The sequence below is a fragment of the Tribolium madens genome, unplaced genomic scaffold (genome assembly GCF_015345945.1).
Source record: "Tribolium madens isolate multiple individuals breed KSU strain unplaced genomic scaffold, Tmad_KSU_1.1 Scaffold_2;HRSCAF=44;Tcas5.2_LGX, whole genome shotgun sequence".
Classification (NCBI taxonomy): Eukaryota; Metazoa; Arthropoda; class Insecta; order Coleoptera; family Tenebrionidae; genus Tribolium; species Tribolium madens.
In genome coordinates, this window is record NW_025400995.1 from 1,314,807 (window position 1) to 1,327,781 (window position 12,975).

Sequence of the window (12,975 nt, forward strand, 5' to 3'; positions counted from 1 at the left end):
TCTTACATGTTATCAACTTATTCATTCAAAAAATGTAAATAAAAACTTGTTGCTACTTCTAGTGGGACACCCCTTTTTTTGAAATGGGGTTATCAAAAACATATTTCTATTTATTTATTTTACTCATTTTTATTTCTTGTAATTTGACAGGTGTCAGCTTTGACAGTTAGATAACCTCACATGTTATCGCCTTATTTATTCAAAAAATGTAACTAAAAACTTGATTTAACCCTTGTTGTTACTTCCGGTGGGACATCTACATGTTCTAAATGACTTTTATGTAGCCCCAAAACAATGTGAGTCAAATTCCGAAATCGTATTCTTGAGGCATCAGAATTAGAAAGTTGCACTACTTCCAATAAGACGAAAATGTCGCAGAAAGTGGAAAAAATCAGTCCTACGGTTTACATAGTTTTTATGTCCCTTTTATTGGATTTACTAGCATTTACCATGATTCTCCCGTTGTTACCCTCACTGCTTGAATATTACAAAATAAACGACACCACAGGTCTGTACTCATGGCTTTCAAGACGCATCCAGTTTTTCCAAGAGTTTGTGGGGGCCCCGGAGAAATACAATTCGGTACTTTTTGGGGGCTTCCTTGGCTCAATGTTTAGTTTTTTGCAATTCCTTGTCTCCCCCATCGTCGGGGGAGTCTCAGATGTTGTGGGGCGAAAAAAAGTCATGGTCACATGTTTGGTAAGTTGAGTTTTGTTTAGAGCACTAATAAGATTTTTCACAGATTGGAATATCAACATCGTATGTTTTGTGGTGCTTATCAAGTAATTTAGTTTTATTTATTTTGGCACGATTTCTGGGGGGAATAAGCAAAGGAAACGTTTCTTTAAGCATGGCTATAATCGCTGATGTTTCAACAATGAGCACACGAGGCAAAGGAATGGTTGGTTAAGTCACAAAATAAGAAATGTCTTGAAACTCTCCTTTTAGGCTTTCGTTGGTATTGCTTTTTCTTTGGGTTTCATCGTGGGGCCGTTAATAGGGGCCATATTTGCAGTTTGGGCCAAGAAAAAAGTCGGAAATTGGTTCATAGTCCCTGCACTATTTGCACTCTTATTATCACTTGCTGATTTAATTTTTTTCATTTGTTGTTTCAAGGAAACTTTACCGGAGGTAAAAACCGAAATTTCGTTAGTATCTCTCCTAATTTGTCTGTTTACAGGAAAAACGTGCCAAAAGTGTGAAAACAAGTCTCAAAAGTGCCAAATCTTTCATTAATTGGAAAGATTTATTCCAGTTTAAAGCCGTAACTGGCTTAAAACCGTCCGATATGTTTGAATTGAGACGTCTAGGACGGGTCTATTTCGTCTATTTATTTATTTACAGTGGGCTTGAATTCACCCTAACATTTTTAACCCATCACATCTTCAATTACAATTCAATGCAACAAGGGTGGATGTTTTTCAGTATTGGGGTCACAATGGCCCTGATGCAAGGGGGGTATGTGCGTCGAATATCGCCCCAAAAAATCAAGCCCACTGCTATTTGCGGACTGTGGATTATTGTGCCTTCATTTGTTTGCGTGGGGTTGGCCCAAGGGCCCCTTTTACTCTATTTCGGCCTATTTTTATTCGCTGTTTGTAAGTATCTCATTTGTTAAATCAATTTTTGAGTAGTTTTTACAGCAACAGCAATGGTGGTCCCGTGTATTATGACAATGGCTTCTGAACATGGTAAAGATAACCAAAAAGGGACAGTTATGGGCATTTTTAGGTCATTGGGGGCTCTAGCACGGGCCTTAGGACCGATTTTCGCCAGTATTGCGTTCTGGAGCGTAGGGTCGAAAATTACATACTTGTGTGGTGCTTTGGGGCTACTTTGGCCCGTCTTGACTTTAACAAAAAAGCTTTAACAGTATTTATATCAGTATTTATTTGAGGAAAAAGGAAATACAATAATTTTTGACTTTAAACATTGTTTCCATGCGTGTATGTAATCTTATTGAAAAAAGTCGTTTTTTTAAAGTAGTTTTTATCGCGTGAGTAATAAAAATCAACGAGCCATTTTCTTATACTGTTGACGTGGAATTGGCGGGCTTCTATTACCGATTTGGGGTCGTTTTTATTCTCTCCGCGTAAATCCAAGTGGTGGGCCCCTTCAGGGATGATAACGGAGGAAACTGTCGCAGAGATGTTACTCAAGACGCCTCCGCTTGACCAAGGGTCGAGTAATCCGTTACTAAAAACAATGTTACTAGCAGCTGTTATGTCCTTCCCCCCGTATTCCAGAATTGGCAATTCGGGGTTGGTCTGTTTCACCCCCCATTTAGCGTAACACTTGGCTGAGTATTTTTTGAAATCCCAAGATTGGTTCTCAAACATGTCGTTATCATCGGAACACATCGGCATTATCATTTCGGTGCAAGCTTGGAAATCCCAACCATTTTCACCCAAAGACTCCGCTGTTTGGTTTATTTTATTACACTTGTTAGTTTTCGTGAAATTAGTATAAATTTCAAGAGAATTACCAATGACAGTCAGGAGTGACTTATCATCAGTTATTTTCACCCCACTCAATTTATAACAAAAATTCCTGACGGGAAACGCGGGTAAAGGGGCTAAAAATTTCGTTGGGTATGGATAATTAACCATTGCTATGTTAACTAAAATTTCCGAAAACCAATCAAGCAAATCCTCAACATCATTTGATGTTTTCAGAGGTGCGCACAATTTCCATACTTTTGTAAGCCAGCCTTTTCCTTCGTCGCTTGCTGTGATGTTTCTTATAGCTTTCCACGATTTTTGAATTGGGGCGCTGCAGTCATTATCGGTTGCTGTTTTATAAACATTTGTCACAATTCGGTTGAAATTCTCACACGGGGTGAGCCCCTGGAATTGCCAAATGGGGGCTGAGGCTGCAATAGACCCCACAACTGAAGCTGGGTATTTCATTCTGAGCCACGCTGCTAACATTCCGCCGTAGGAGCCCCCGAAAGCCACCACAGGGACTTTACTCAAGTAATCGGAGCGTTGGTGGGTGGTTTGGAGGTAGTTGATCAAGTAGACGTAATCAGCAAGGGCTTGACTTGAAGTCAAGTATCCTAAGTGACTGGGGGTGGTGAAAGAAGCATTGCCGAAGGGGAGGGTAGCCCCATAATAACGGTGTTCGGCAAAGACAATTAGAGCATTAAAGATGGGGGCTATGTCGTACATGAAACCAATATTGTCGGCGAAAGTCTCAATAGCCCCCTCATTACCCGTATAGAAGAATACTGGACCATCATCAATCCAAAAACTATCATTGATTAAATATTTTAATTTAAAAGTTGCATTGTTCGTAAAACTGAAACTTTTTTAAAAATTTTTTGCCCATAAATCGGTGTTTTTTTTACCTGAAGTGGTCAAGAGGAACATCAAGGAATTTAGTTGTGTAATTGTAACAAAAAATTTCTTGACAGAATAAAAACACTATTGCTACGTTAAGTTTCATTGTGACTGAAGAATTGTTCAATCAGGAGTTAAGTGATGCACTTTGACCTCGATGATTACAAAAAACAGAGATAGTGTGTTTCGATTGAGAGTGTTTATTTGCGAACAAATAAAATATAATTAGAGGAATTTTATTATACAAGAGAAACGCCAAAAATAATATCGTTGCAGAATATTTCAATTTCAACGCGACAATCTTTTATTTCCGAGATGAATGTATTATAAAAATACGTAGTTTGAATGACTTTTCACGTCGGAAAATATGTGCGTTTGCACCAACAAGTTTAAATAAAAATAAGTAGCTAAAGGACGTATAAAACAATTGCCTCTGGTGATAAGAAAATAAACCCGCCTTGACTAATCGAGAAATCGCATTTATCCAAAGCGTAAATTGGCAAAAAACTGTATCAAACATCTAAAAAGTCCTTCAGAAGTGTCGTTCTTCGTTTCTCAGCAATGTCCATCTGGTTTTCGAGGTCTCCCCGATCGGTGGTTTCCGCACGTTCGATTTTCCACGATAAGTTTTCGATTTCAGCTTCTAATTGCGCTTGCTGATACTCGAATAGTTCCTTACGAGGGCCTACATCCATATAATAAGCATATGGATATGTATATTGCAACGTGTAACGGCATTTTGCAAGGAGGCTTGCCGCCGTGAAGAGATATTGCCAATCAATCCAAGTACCCACACCCGCCATCACTTTCTGATTGATCCTCGCCCTCAGATTCTCCAAAGTCTGCTCCTCCAACTTCAGCGACTTGGAGTGGTTCTCCCACCGCTCGTAGTAGTGGAGGTACTTCTTCAGCGCCTCGCGAGCCTTCAATTTGCAAGTTAGACACCAGAACTCGCGCCCCAGAGAAAAATTTTGACTATTTATTTCTCTTTGAATTTTTCATTTTAATATGCATCAAGTAGGTTGTAGAAAGAAAAGTGTCATTAATGTCATTCAGAACAAATTTAAGCACATCAATATTGACAAAAATCTTTAAGTTTGCTACCCTATGTTAATTTTAATTATTTTTTGCTCATTTATTTAGAAAAAATATTTTTTAGGGAAGATTGAGGTTAGGGTTGTTTGAATTTTGGCATGGTTGCCACCTTAAAAGAATCCCTTTCAACGACTACTTCGATGCACATTAATCGTATCATTTAAAAAATGTCAAATGTCAAAAAAAATTGACAGAATTTTATCTTACTCGAAATTTTTCTCTGGGTATAGTAATTAAATTACCTGAGCATGGACCGATTCGTGAGCAATATTGGGGTTCTCCCGGTAGCGCGAGCACTCGTAGTACTCCGAGCCGTGCGATTTCCAGTCGCCTAAACACATCCAGCAGAAATCGTGCTTGCAATTATAACATTGCATGTGATTGCATCCGCCGTTTTTCTCGATACAAATGTGGCACTTTGGACAGTCTTTGGTATGTGCACTTATGTAGTTAGCTGTTTCACTGTCGTCGGCACACTTTGTAAGCCATTTCTTGATAATTGAACACTCTGTAGGTGCGTGATAATCCATTCCACACCTAAAACAACTGAACTAAAACAGTGTTAACGTCAAGTGAGGGGCTTACTGGAAGCAAAAGGCGGTTTTGCAGTTGGAACAAATCGCTCTTTTGGCCTTAATTTCGGTGCTATGTACAACAATGGGGCAGTTGGGGCCGGGACAGAAGCGTAACTCAGGGTGCGACTTGACGTAATCTTGGAACGTAAATTGCTGATACTTTTCACGCATGTTTGGACGAGACAAGTGTTTCAAAACGAAGTCTTCAGGTGCCAACACTACACAATCACGGGCCATACAACTTATAGCCGTTGATACTCCCTGTAAAACGAACTTAATAAACAATAAAAATAATAAAACCGAGTTTTACCTGATTTATTTGTACTTCAAAATGTGTCACCCAACAATCCTTGCAAAACATGTGTGAGCAAGACAAGCCGAAGAACTTCTCCGCTGGTTGGACTACAACACACACCGGACACGTGATGTACCTGGAAAGGGTTAAACTCGGGGGTGTGACCGGTGGTTTGATTCTCGAGCTGATTAACAATTCTGAGGCGTCTTTCCGGAACTTTTCGATGATTTTGTTGACGCGCCATTGATGGCTGAGCAACAAAACCTTAAATGTGTCAAGTTAGACAAGTTTAAACCCTGACTGTGGTGTACTTTGGCTAGGGAAGGTGTGATTTTGAGGTTGTAGCTGAGACATTCAACAGTTTCGTTAAGTAGCCGCTCCACTTGTTCCTCGCCTAGACAGTCGTACTTAAAATTCTCCGGGTCGGTTTTGCTTGGATCAATTTGTTCGATTTCATTGTCATCAACAATGTTGTAATAATCATCATCATCAAAACAATCATTGTCATTATCTGAACATTCCATGTCCGATTCCGTTGTTTGGGAGCTCAAATTTATTGCGTTCTCCATGATTTTAATTGAGGTGTGATCAAAAAGTCGTCATTTCTGAAATTTTACTTTACTGAAGGGTCATTTTACAAATCACCTGTTTACCTGTGTCAGATTACAGCCGCCATTTCTCCAAACAAACACAATCACACTGACTACTGACTGTAATGAGAGTGAATTCTAGAGCTCTGCATTACCGACTGGTGTCTGTACCCTACGCGAGCTCACCCAAATGCTACCAAACTATTTATAACAAACTAGTTTTGCAAAATTCCATCTAAATAACTAATACTAATGTAGAAAATAAGTAAGATAAGAGAATTCCTAGTGCGTGTGTATAGTCCCATGTCTGGTGCTATTGATCGGGCTAATGGTATGCCTCATGACGTCACAAATAGGTGAAATTTTCTCAAACCAGTTATGGTAGTCATCGAGTAAGCGCCTCCCTTAATTTTCCAAATTTCTATGATTCCAGAACTACTGCGAACTGTCATGTCTGTGTTATGGCGTCAATCTTCCTGAAGACATTGGGAACATTTTAGTGAATATTTAAGTTTTGAGGACGTTATTGTGGTAGAAAACTTTAGAAAATTATGGTGGGCCGACCGAATGTCCGCAGACGAAAAATCAAATTTCGTACTGACGGCTTCAAGATATAATTTTGGTTAATGGTTATTAATCCTTAGGATCATTATATAAACAAAGTAAGTGATAAGTCGCAATTTTACGCAAATGATAACCATCTACAAAAACTTCTTTCTGATACTGGAACCACATGGGGTCCCCTTAATTGATAATTGAAACCACTTGCCTCCTCATGTCACTTTTGCTTGGCATTGTAACCCCTAAATTGGGAAGGTTTATGGCAATTATGTCGCTTGGTAACAATTTTCTACACATCCACACGTTTTTTCTAACTCCTGACTCAATTTCATGTAAAAAGTTACCTCCAATGATTGATTCTTTTTGTTTTAGGAAAAAAAAACGGATGGACTAACAAAAACAAGAAATTTTATCATTTAAGGTAAGTTACTTAATCTCATTTTTATGTCTAACAATTAGCACCAAAAAAAATTAAAAAAAATAAAACTTGTTTAAGCTAAGGCGTGACTAACTTCGGTTTTTGCACATTTAAAAGATTCAAAAACTCAATTAATTTTGACTGAATCGCAAATTTGCATAATTAATTATGAATTAATGGAACGGTCAGGTAGCTCAAAGAGCGTTTTTGTCACGTTGGTAGTAATTTTAAAGGGTGTTTTTGATTCCTATGCTACGTGACTTTACTATTGTTCTCAAAATTTGGAAATAATTGAACTATTTTTTATCTGTTTTTTAATTTATCAGTAGGTCCACTTACAACTCGGAGGAAATCCAGGCAAATCTGTGTCTATCATTTTTCGTGTCCTGTGTTGGTACTTCTGGAAAAATATGTAGTTTTTCAATTAGGACCCAAGCCAGACTACTTAATTTCTCTGTTGTTTAACTGGCGAGCTAAGAAACCAAAAAAAGTACTCAGTCATGTCTTAAGTCACTTGTTCACTGATAATTAACTCTAACTTAATGAAAAGTATACAAATAAATAAGGCCTTAAGTACACTGTCGTGTATATTGACTTCCAAGTACATACATTTCGCGCACTTGTGATTCAGACGGTTCAGGGGTATAAATACTGTGACACGGTTGAATAACAACAATTGTAGATAACATACCTCTTGTAGTGACCAAAAGTTGGCAAAAACTCATAAATCAAAACAAATGAAGGATAAATAATGCAGATAAATCCTTGCAAGTTGGCTCTGCACAACAACTGTCAAAAACATGGCGCAACCAATCACAAGCTTTGATGGGTTCAAATATTGGCTTGTGATTGGTTGGGGAAAAAACAGCGGCGGAGTTGTTTTTTTCTGTCGAAATTAATTTTTTTATCGAGCGGGATAAATTAATTAGTGATTAAAAAATGATTAGTGGTGGATATTTAGCACTCATATGATAACATCACCAATCTTGAAGCTTTAATTTTTTTTTTGGTACTTGTAAAATTATGTATTGTTTAACAAGGGTTGATTATTTGACACCCCTCTTGGCTCATAATGAACAGCGTTGACAGAAGTTCTTCACATCTTCCGCGGTAACGGTCTTTGGTTTGTTGCAAAAAGGTTATTTTTGAGTGTTTCAAAAAAATGCCGAGGATTAGGTTGCAATTGAAGGAAGCAAGTATATTGCTTAATATAAAGAAGAAAGAGTTGCGCGATTCGGAAAATTCCGACCGTAAGTGTAAGGGTGGTTGAGTAACTTAAGTAGAAATTTGTGAATCATGAATATGTAAGGAAATGCCTTAATTGATAGTATGATAATCGGTCATTTTTGAAACTTGAGAGTAGTACAAAGTTGAATTATCGAGTCGGCTTGGTTGGTATTGCATTTTTTAGTAAATAACAGTTGGCGATGAGTATAGCATAGAGAACTCAGTTGTCATTAGTGGTAGTAACATCGTGCACCGGTTACCGGTTTAATTATCAATCAATTTTTTGTGATAATTTTTGATTACGCGTTAAAAACGTCTGAGTCAGGGGTAGAGAAAATATTTATTTGTGCTTGAAAATGTCCGACTACGTCTTTCTCGGCTATGATTATAGCAATTATTGGTATTGTGGTAACGAGCTTCATTACACTTGTGTGCCCACAATGGTTGTAGCTCCAGGTAGAGTAAATTTTCGAAAGTATTTTTGAGTAAATAGTTTTTTGTTTCACAGAAAATCAAATTCCTTACGAAATAATGGCTCAAGTGATTGGTCACAAACGTAGAGGAATCAGCAGTGGAGAAACTTCAGCTTCAAGTTCGACCTGCCAGATACCAACACTTCCCGGTGGGGCAACTCCCGGTACCCTCACCGATGAGTTAGCGGCGCTTTTTGAATGCCCGGTCTGCTTCGAGATTGTCCTACCTCCTATTATGCAGTGTCAAGTCGGACATCTCGTTTGTGCAAATTGTCGTCCGAAATTGTCTTGTTGTCCGACTTGCCGCGGAACCCTTGGAAATATCCGAAACCTAGCGATGGAGAAGGTCGCCAACAACCTCATGTTCCCCTGCAAGCATAAGTCGACCGGGTGCCGCATGTCTCTGGGACTCAACGAAAAGGCCGAACACGAGGAGATCTGCGAATTTCGTCCTTATAGTTGCCCATGTCCTGGGGCCTCTTGCTCCTGGCAGGTAGGTATTAACGCATTAATGTCTTAAGGTTGAACACTACTACTTAGTATTGTTCAACTTTAGCGTCAGTTTGCTGCGTAGTAAAAAAAATGTTTGGGATATAGGGCCAGTTAGATAAAGTAATGGTACATCTGCAACATTCCCATAAAAATATAACAACGCTCAACGGCGAAGACATCGTTTTCCTGGCCACTGAGATCAACTTGGCCGGGGCTGTCGATTGGGTGATGATGCAGAGTTGTTTCGGCCATCATTTTATGCTAGTGTTGGAAAAACAAGAGAAGAATGATGGCCATACCCAATTTTTTGCTATCGTTCAATTGATTGGCTCGCGCAAACAGGCTGAACATTTCGCATATAGGTCAGTCTTTGGGATTTCTTCTATACTATTCATAATGTTTTTTGATTTAGACTGGAGCTTAACGGAAATAGACGTCGCCTTATTTGGGAAGCCATGCCGAGGTCCAGCCATGAGGGTGTCGCTTCAGCCATTATGGCTTCCGATTGCTTAGCATTTGATAATTCTATTGCCCAACACTTTGCTGACAACGGAAATTTGGGTATTAATGTTACCATTTCTCTAGTATGTTGAAGAGTTTTCAGTTGGATTGATTATTTTTCAATGACTAGTATATAATGTTAATATACACATATCCTATAACATATTATTGTTCATTTAGAACTTCTGTTCGTTTAGATTTGAGTGTGATAAGATTATTTTGTTTCGATTTTACTTTTTTAAACAACTGTGCTTGAATATGGCATTTTTGTATTATATACCTACCTATATATATATTGCTGTGTTTAATGGATTTTTTCGGTTCGTTACGAATAAACTTTTAATCAAAAAACTACTTCAGTCCAATAATTTATTACCTCACAATTGGTGATATACAAAAAGGTAAGCTCGAAGGTGTTACGTTGCAGCAGGTTAGCCCAACTAATAAATTGTGATAACTATATTTCTTCTTAATAACCACTTAACCATAACCATTTCAAGTTATTTAAAACAAAGAATGTTTTTATGTACATTATTTTCCACATTTTGTTATCTAATATTTAGTGTAAAAACCCACCTCTTATAAGATTAACTTACCTGTGTTCAATTTGTGGAATTCGTTTGCTTATGGGTTTTAGTTTTAAGTTGTCATAAGTCGTTATAGTTGTATATTAGTTGATAAATTTGTCCTTGTACATTTATAATATTGGGCACTATTTATTTAATAACTATTCAACTACTTGTAGTTTATATGTTCGATTATTTCAGCTTTGCTTAATGTAAAATATGCAATAAATTTTGTTTAACTTTGTAACACTGAATTTTATTCTAAACCTTAATCCTCTATATCTATTCATTCGGTGCATTTGGACAAATAAAGCACTCGCTCCTTCGTCGCTCGTCGAAAAATGTTTTCTCGTAAATCTGCTTAAAAGCGCCATCTTTTGAAACTACGACTAAACAAAACGAGACTTGAAGGTTGCCTACATCGGAGGAGAAACTAAATTCTACAAAAAGAAAAAATGCATTTCACTGCTGTTATCACTTATCCCACTGCAATATAAGCAACTTGATCTTAGTAAAAGCAAGAGAATTATCTTCCCATAAGAGTAAATATGTTATTTAATAAACTGCAATACTAATCGTGTGAAAAAACTTGATAAAACTGCGAAAAAAAAATCCTCTTACGCAAATTAATGATTTAAAGATCTATCTAAAATTTGTTTATTTTTCGTCAATCATACTACTGAAAAATGCCCTTTCACTTAGGTCATTGAACAAAAAAAAATATTTTTTTTTCAATTCTGCCATACGGCAAATTTTTTTATCTAATCAGGTTTTATTGGTTGCTCTTTTTTTAATATTGTAAAAAGAGCATGAGCTAAAGGCGAATATTTTAACTTTTTTAATATGCTTTAAAATTGGGAGAAAATCTTCAAAAATGTTACTTTTAAAATCATTAAATAAATAAAAATATTTGCTTTTTGAATATGTACCGTTAAAAACAGGACAAAATCGTATATAATTCTAATTCATATATAAATACAATTTTTACATCAAAATCAAAACCACATGAGTTTATATAGCACGCGTTCTACCTTCAAACCTTCAAAAACAGTGCAGTATTATCAATATTTTAACAGTTGTGTTGAATAATTTGTACAAACTTAAAAACAGGTTGAAAGGCTTTGAAATTCAGCATAGCTTTATGAGCTTTAACTTTTTTAACAGGAGAAAGTTTTAAAAACAACCTTAAAACAAAAGAAAAACCTTAAAATGTATTGGGTGTTAGAAGCATTACTAGCAGTATTTTTATTAAAACTATTTATCTCTTTTGTTTGTCTCACATTTAATATATCATAATTTTGTATGACAATACATCGATACACATGCGAGGTAATTTTGATAAAAAAAGTCTTTAAAATCCTTTAATTTTGAGACGAGCTACGCCCATGCTCATCATGTGTGATGATATATTGTACGAGTGCATAAAAATCGATTTCATGTTTAAAACTAGCACTTCAGACTAATGAATAATGAAGCTTTAAAGTCCAAGGAAAAGGCTGACGATGCTGACACTACTTGCATTAAAAGAGTTGTGTATTTCCTCGCTCACTTAATTTTTTTATGAGCGACTTACACATCATCATCAAAAACTAGAGTTGGGCAAAATCAAAAAATTACAATAATTTCAAAACCATTAAACATAGCTACAGAGATCTAAGCAGAATTAAATTCTATTCCATTTAGTGAGGTAAATTTTTGGTATTTTTTCCCCAAACGTAACGTTAAATTTTTTCAATTACGAATCCACTAAAAGAAAAATCGAACCTTTCTCTTTTAAATCCCCAAATACGATTTCATAATAATTAAAAATTGCATATTTAACGATTTTTGAAGAAGAAAGTTCAAGTTTTAACATTTTTAATATGCTTTAAAAACAAAAGAAAGTCTTTAAAAATGTTACTTTTCAAAAACTTTGCCTTTTAAATACAGTATGTCCCCGGATTGAATATACAAAAGGAAAAAAAAATATCTTTAATTTTACGCCAAAACTGCAAAGGAAAAACATTTTTTGCTTCACCTAAAACAAGCAAATCTGTACCTAAACTTCATTATTCTGATTTAGTGAAAAGAAAAGTTAATTTTTCATTGGCGGTTTTATTTATTTGACAACTATATGTCACTTTGACAATTAATTTATTAATTAAATAATGATAGTTCTTGTTAAAAATAAATTTGTTTTTTATCTTAAAGCTGTTTCTTTGAAATGCTATTTATTAAAATTATGTTTTTGTGAAAAACTTAACTTTACTTGCATAAACTCATTTGCCAAAGTGACATCATTGTCAAAAAAATAAAACCGTCAATGTGATAAATTTGTAAACTGCAGAAAAAAAATTATTATAAGTCCAAAATCAAGAAAAAAATTAACTTTTCTTCCTACTAAATAAGCACTCCTCTATAGTCTTTTGTTTTCGACTTACAGACAAAAGTTGACATTTTGGCGAAATCTAGAAAAATTCGTATTTTCGTTATTATAGAAGATATGGATTTGAAATAAAGACATTATACAGGCACTTTTTTTACGAAGAATTTAATAATGTAGTTAACTATTTTTTTCAGTTATTTGTTTAGCCGGGAATCATAAATGGCTATGTCATTTTTAAAAAGCTTGCTTTTTACTTTCTAAAAATATATATTTGTAACAGATTATTATAATACATTTTTAGCAAAAAATTATCTTTGATTTTTGTTCGCAGTTGGCCATGAAAAAATGACACATAGAGTGTTGTAAAAAAACCGCTTTAATTCTTAAATGAAATATATTTTATATGACACAAAAATGACGATATGACTATTCAAAGATCCAAATTCCGTCTACCTTAAACTTTATCCTACTCCTAT

At 35.8% G+C, this 12,975-nt stretch overlaps 4 protein-coding genes across 6 annotated transcripts; 2 read left to right on the top strand and 2 right to left on the bottom strand.

Annotated features, from left to right (window-relative positions):
* Positions 1-17: 17 nt before the first annotated feature.
* Positions 18-1,930, top strand: LOC123006781 (major facilitator superfamily domain-containing protein 10). The gene is made up of 6 exons (XM_044401549.1): positions 18-34; positions 151-699; positions 743-901; positions 949-1,131; positions 1,181-1,598; positions 1,644-1,930. The coding sequence occupies exons 2-6, from the start codon at positions 370-372 to the stop codon at positions 1,868-1,870; spliced, it is 1,317 nt and encodes a 438-aa protein (XP_044257484.1). The 5' UTR covers positions 18-34; positions 151-369; the 3' UTR covers positions 1,871-1,930.
* Positions 1,871-3,484, bottom strand: LOC123006778 (lysosomal Pro-X carboxypeptidase). The gene is made up of 2 exons (XM_044401547.1): positions 3,350-3,484; positions 1,871-3,300 (listed from the first exon to the last, which is right to left on the bottom strand). The coding sequence occupies exons 1-2, from the start codon at positions 3,445-3,447 to the stop codon at positions 1,926-1,928; spliced, it is 1,473 nt and encodes a 490-aa protein (XP_044257482.1). The 5' UTR covers positions 3,448-3,484; the 3' UTR covers positions 1,871-1,925.
* Positions 3,485-3,521: 37 nt separating this feature from the next.
* LOC123006780 (potential E3 ubiquitin-protein ligase ariadne-2) lies at positions 3,522-6,113 on the bottom strand. Its single transcript, XM_044401548.1, has 6 exons — positions 5,960-6,113; positions 5,618-5,911; positions 5,322-5,570; positions 5,022-5,272; positions 4,679-4,973; positions 3,522-4,264 (listed from the first exon to the last, which is right to left on the bottom strand). The coding sequence occupies exons 2-6, from the start codon at positions 5,873-5,875 to the stop codon at positions 3,854-3,856; spliced, it is 1,464 nt and encodes a 487-aa protein (XP_044257483.1). The 5' UTR covers positions 5,876-5,911; positions 5,960-6,113; the 3' UTR covers positions 3,522-3,853.
* On the top strand, positions 6,069-10,381 carry LOC123006782 (E3 ubiquitin-protein ligase Siah1). 3 transcript variants are annotated; one of them, XM_044401553.1, is made up of 6 exons: positions 6,069-6,277; positions 6,330-6,558; positions 6,830-6,878; positions 8,611-9,068; positions 9,173-9,429; positions 9,480-10,381. In XM_044401553.1, exons 4-6 carry the CDS (start codon positions 8,634-8,636, stop codon positions 9,658-9,660), a joined length of 873 nt encoding a protein of 290 aa, XP_044257488.1. In that variant the 5' UTR covers positions 6,069-6,277; positions 6,330-6,558; positions 6,830-6,878; positions 8,611-8,633; the 3' UTR covers positions 9,661-10,381. The 3 variants fall into 3 exon arrangements, with proteins under 3 accessions (XP_044257488.1, XP_044257486.1, XP_044257485.1); XM_044401551.1 differs by having other exon boundaries at positions 6,069-6,252; XM_044401550.1 differs by lacking the exons at positions 6,069-6,277; positions 6,330-6,558; positions 6,830-6,878 and adding an exon at positions 8,190-8,558.
* The last annotated feature ends 2,594 nt before the right edge of the window (positions 10,382-12,975 follow it).

What these genes read in the sequence shown, in the direction of transcription:
- LOC123006781 (XM_044401549.1), top strand. Translation starts at nt 370, where the DNA reads ATGTCGCAGAAAGTGGAAAAAATCAGTCCTACGGTTTACATAGTTTTT. An exon ending in GCACACGAGGCAAAGGAATG is followed by an intron (nt 902 to 948) that starts GTTGGTTAAGTC and finishes CTCTCCTTTTAG; the next exon opens with GCTTTCGTTGGTATTGCTTT. An exon ending in CCTATTTTTATTCGCTGTTT is followed by an intron (nt 1,599 to 1,643) that starts GTAAGTATCTCA and finishes TAGTTTTTACAG; the next exon opens with CAACAGCAATGGTGGTCCCG.
- LOC123006778 (XM_044401547.1), bottom strand. Translation starts at nt 3,447, where the DNA reads ATGAAACTTAACGTAGCAATAGTGTTTTTATTCTGTCAAGAAATTTTT. An exon ending in GTTCCTCTTGACCACTTCAG is followed by an intron (nt 3,301 to 3,349) that starts GTAAAAAAAACA and finishes AAAAAGTTTCAG; the next exon opens with TTTTACGAACAATGCAACTT.
- LOC123006780 (XM_044401548.1), bottom strand. Translation starts at nt 5,875, where the DNA reads ATGGAGAACGCAATAAATTTGAGCTCCCAAACAACGGAATCGGACATG. An exon ending in TTGAAGTACAAATAAATCAG is followed by an intron (nt 5,273 to 5,321) that starts GTAAAACTCGGT and finishes TTCGTTTTACAG; the next exon opens with GGAGTATCAACGGCTATAAG. An exon ending in ACGAATCGGTCCATGCTCAG is followed by an intron (nt 4,265 to 4,678) that starts GTAATTTAATTA and finishes TGCAAATTGAAG; the next exon opens with GCTCGCGAGGCGCTGAAGAA.
- LOC123006782 (XM_044401550.1), top strand. Translation starts at nt 8,459, where the DNA reads ATGTCCGACTACGTCTTTCTCGGCTATGATTATAGCAATTATTGGTAT. An exon ending in CACAATGGTTGTAGCTCCAG is followed by an intron (nt 8,559 to 8,610) that starts GTAGAGTAAATT and finishes TTTGTTTCACAG; the next exon opens with AAAATCAAATTCCTTACGAA. An exon ending in GGGCCTCTTGCTCCTGGCAG is followed by an intron (nt 9,069 to 9,172) that starts GTAGGTATTAAC and finishes TTTGGGATATAG; the next exon opens with GGCCAGTTAGATAAAGTAAT.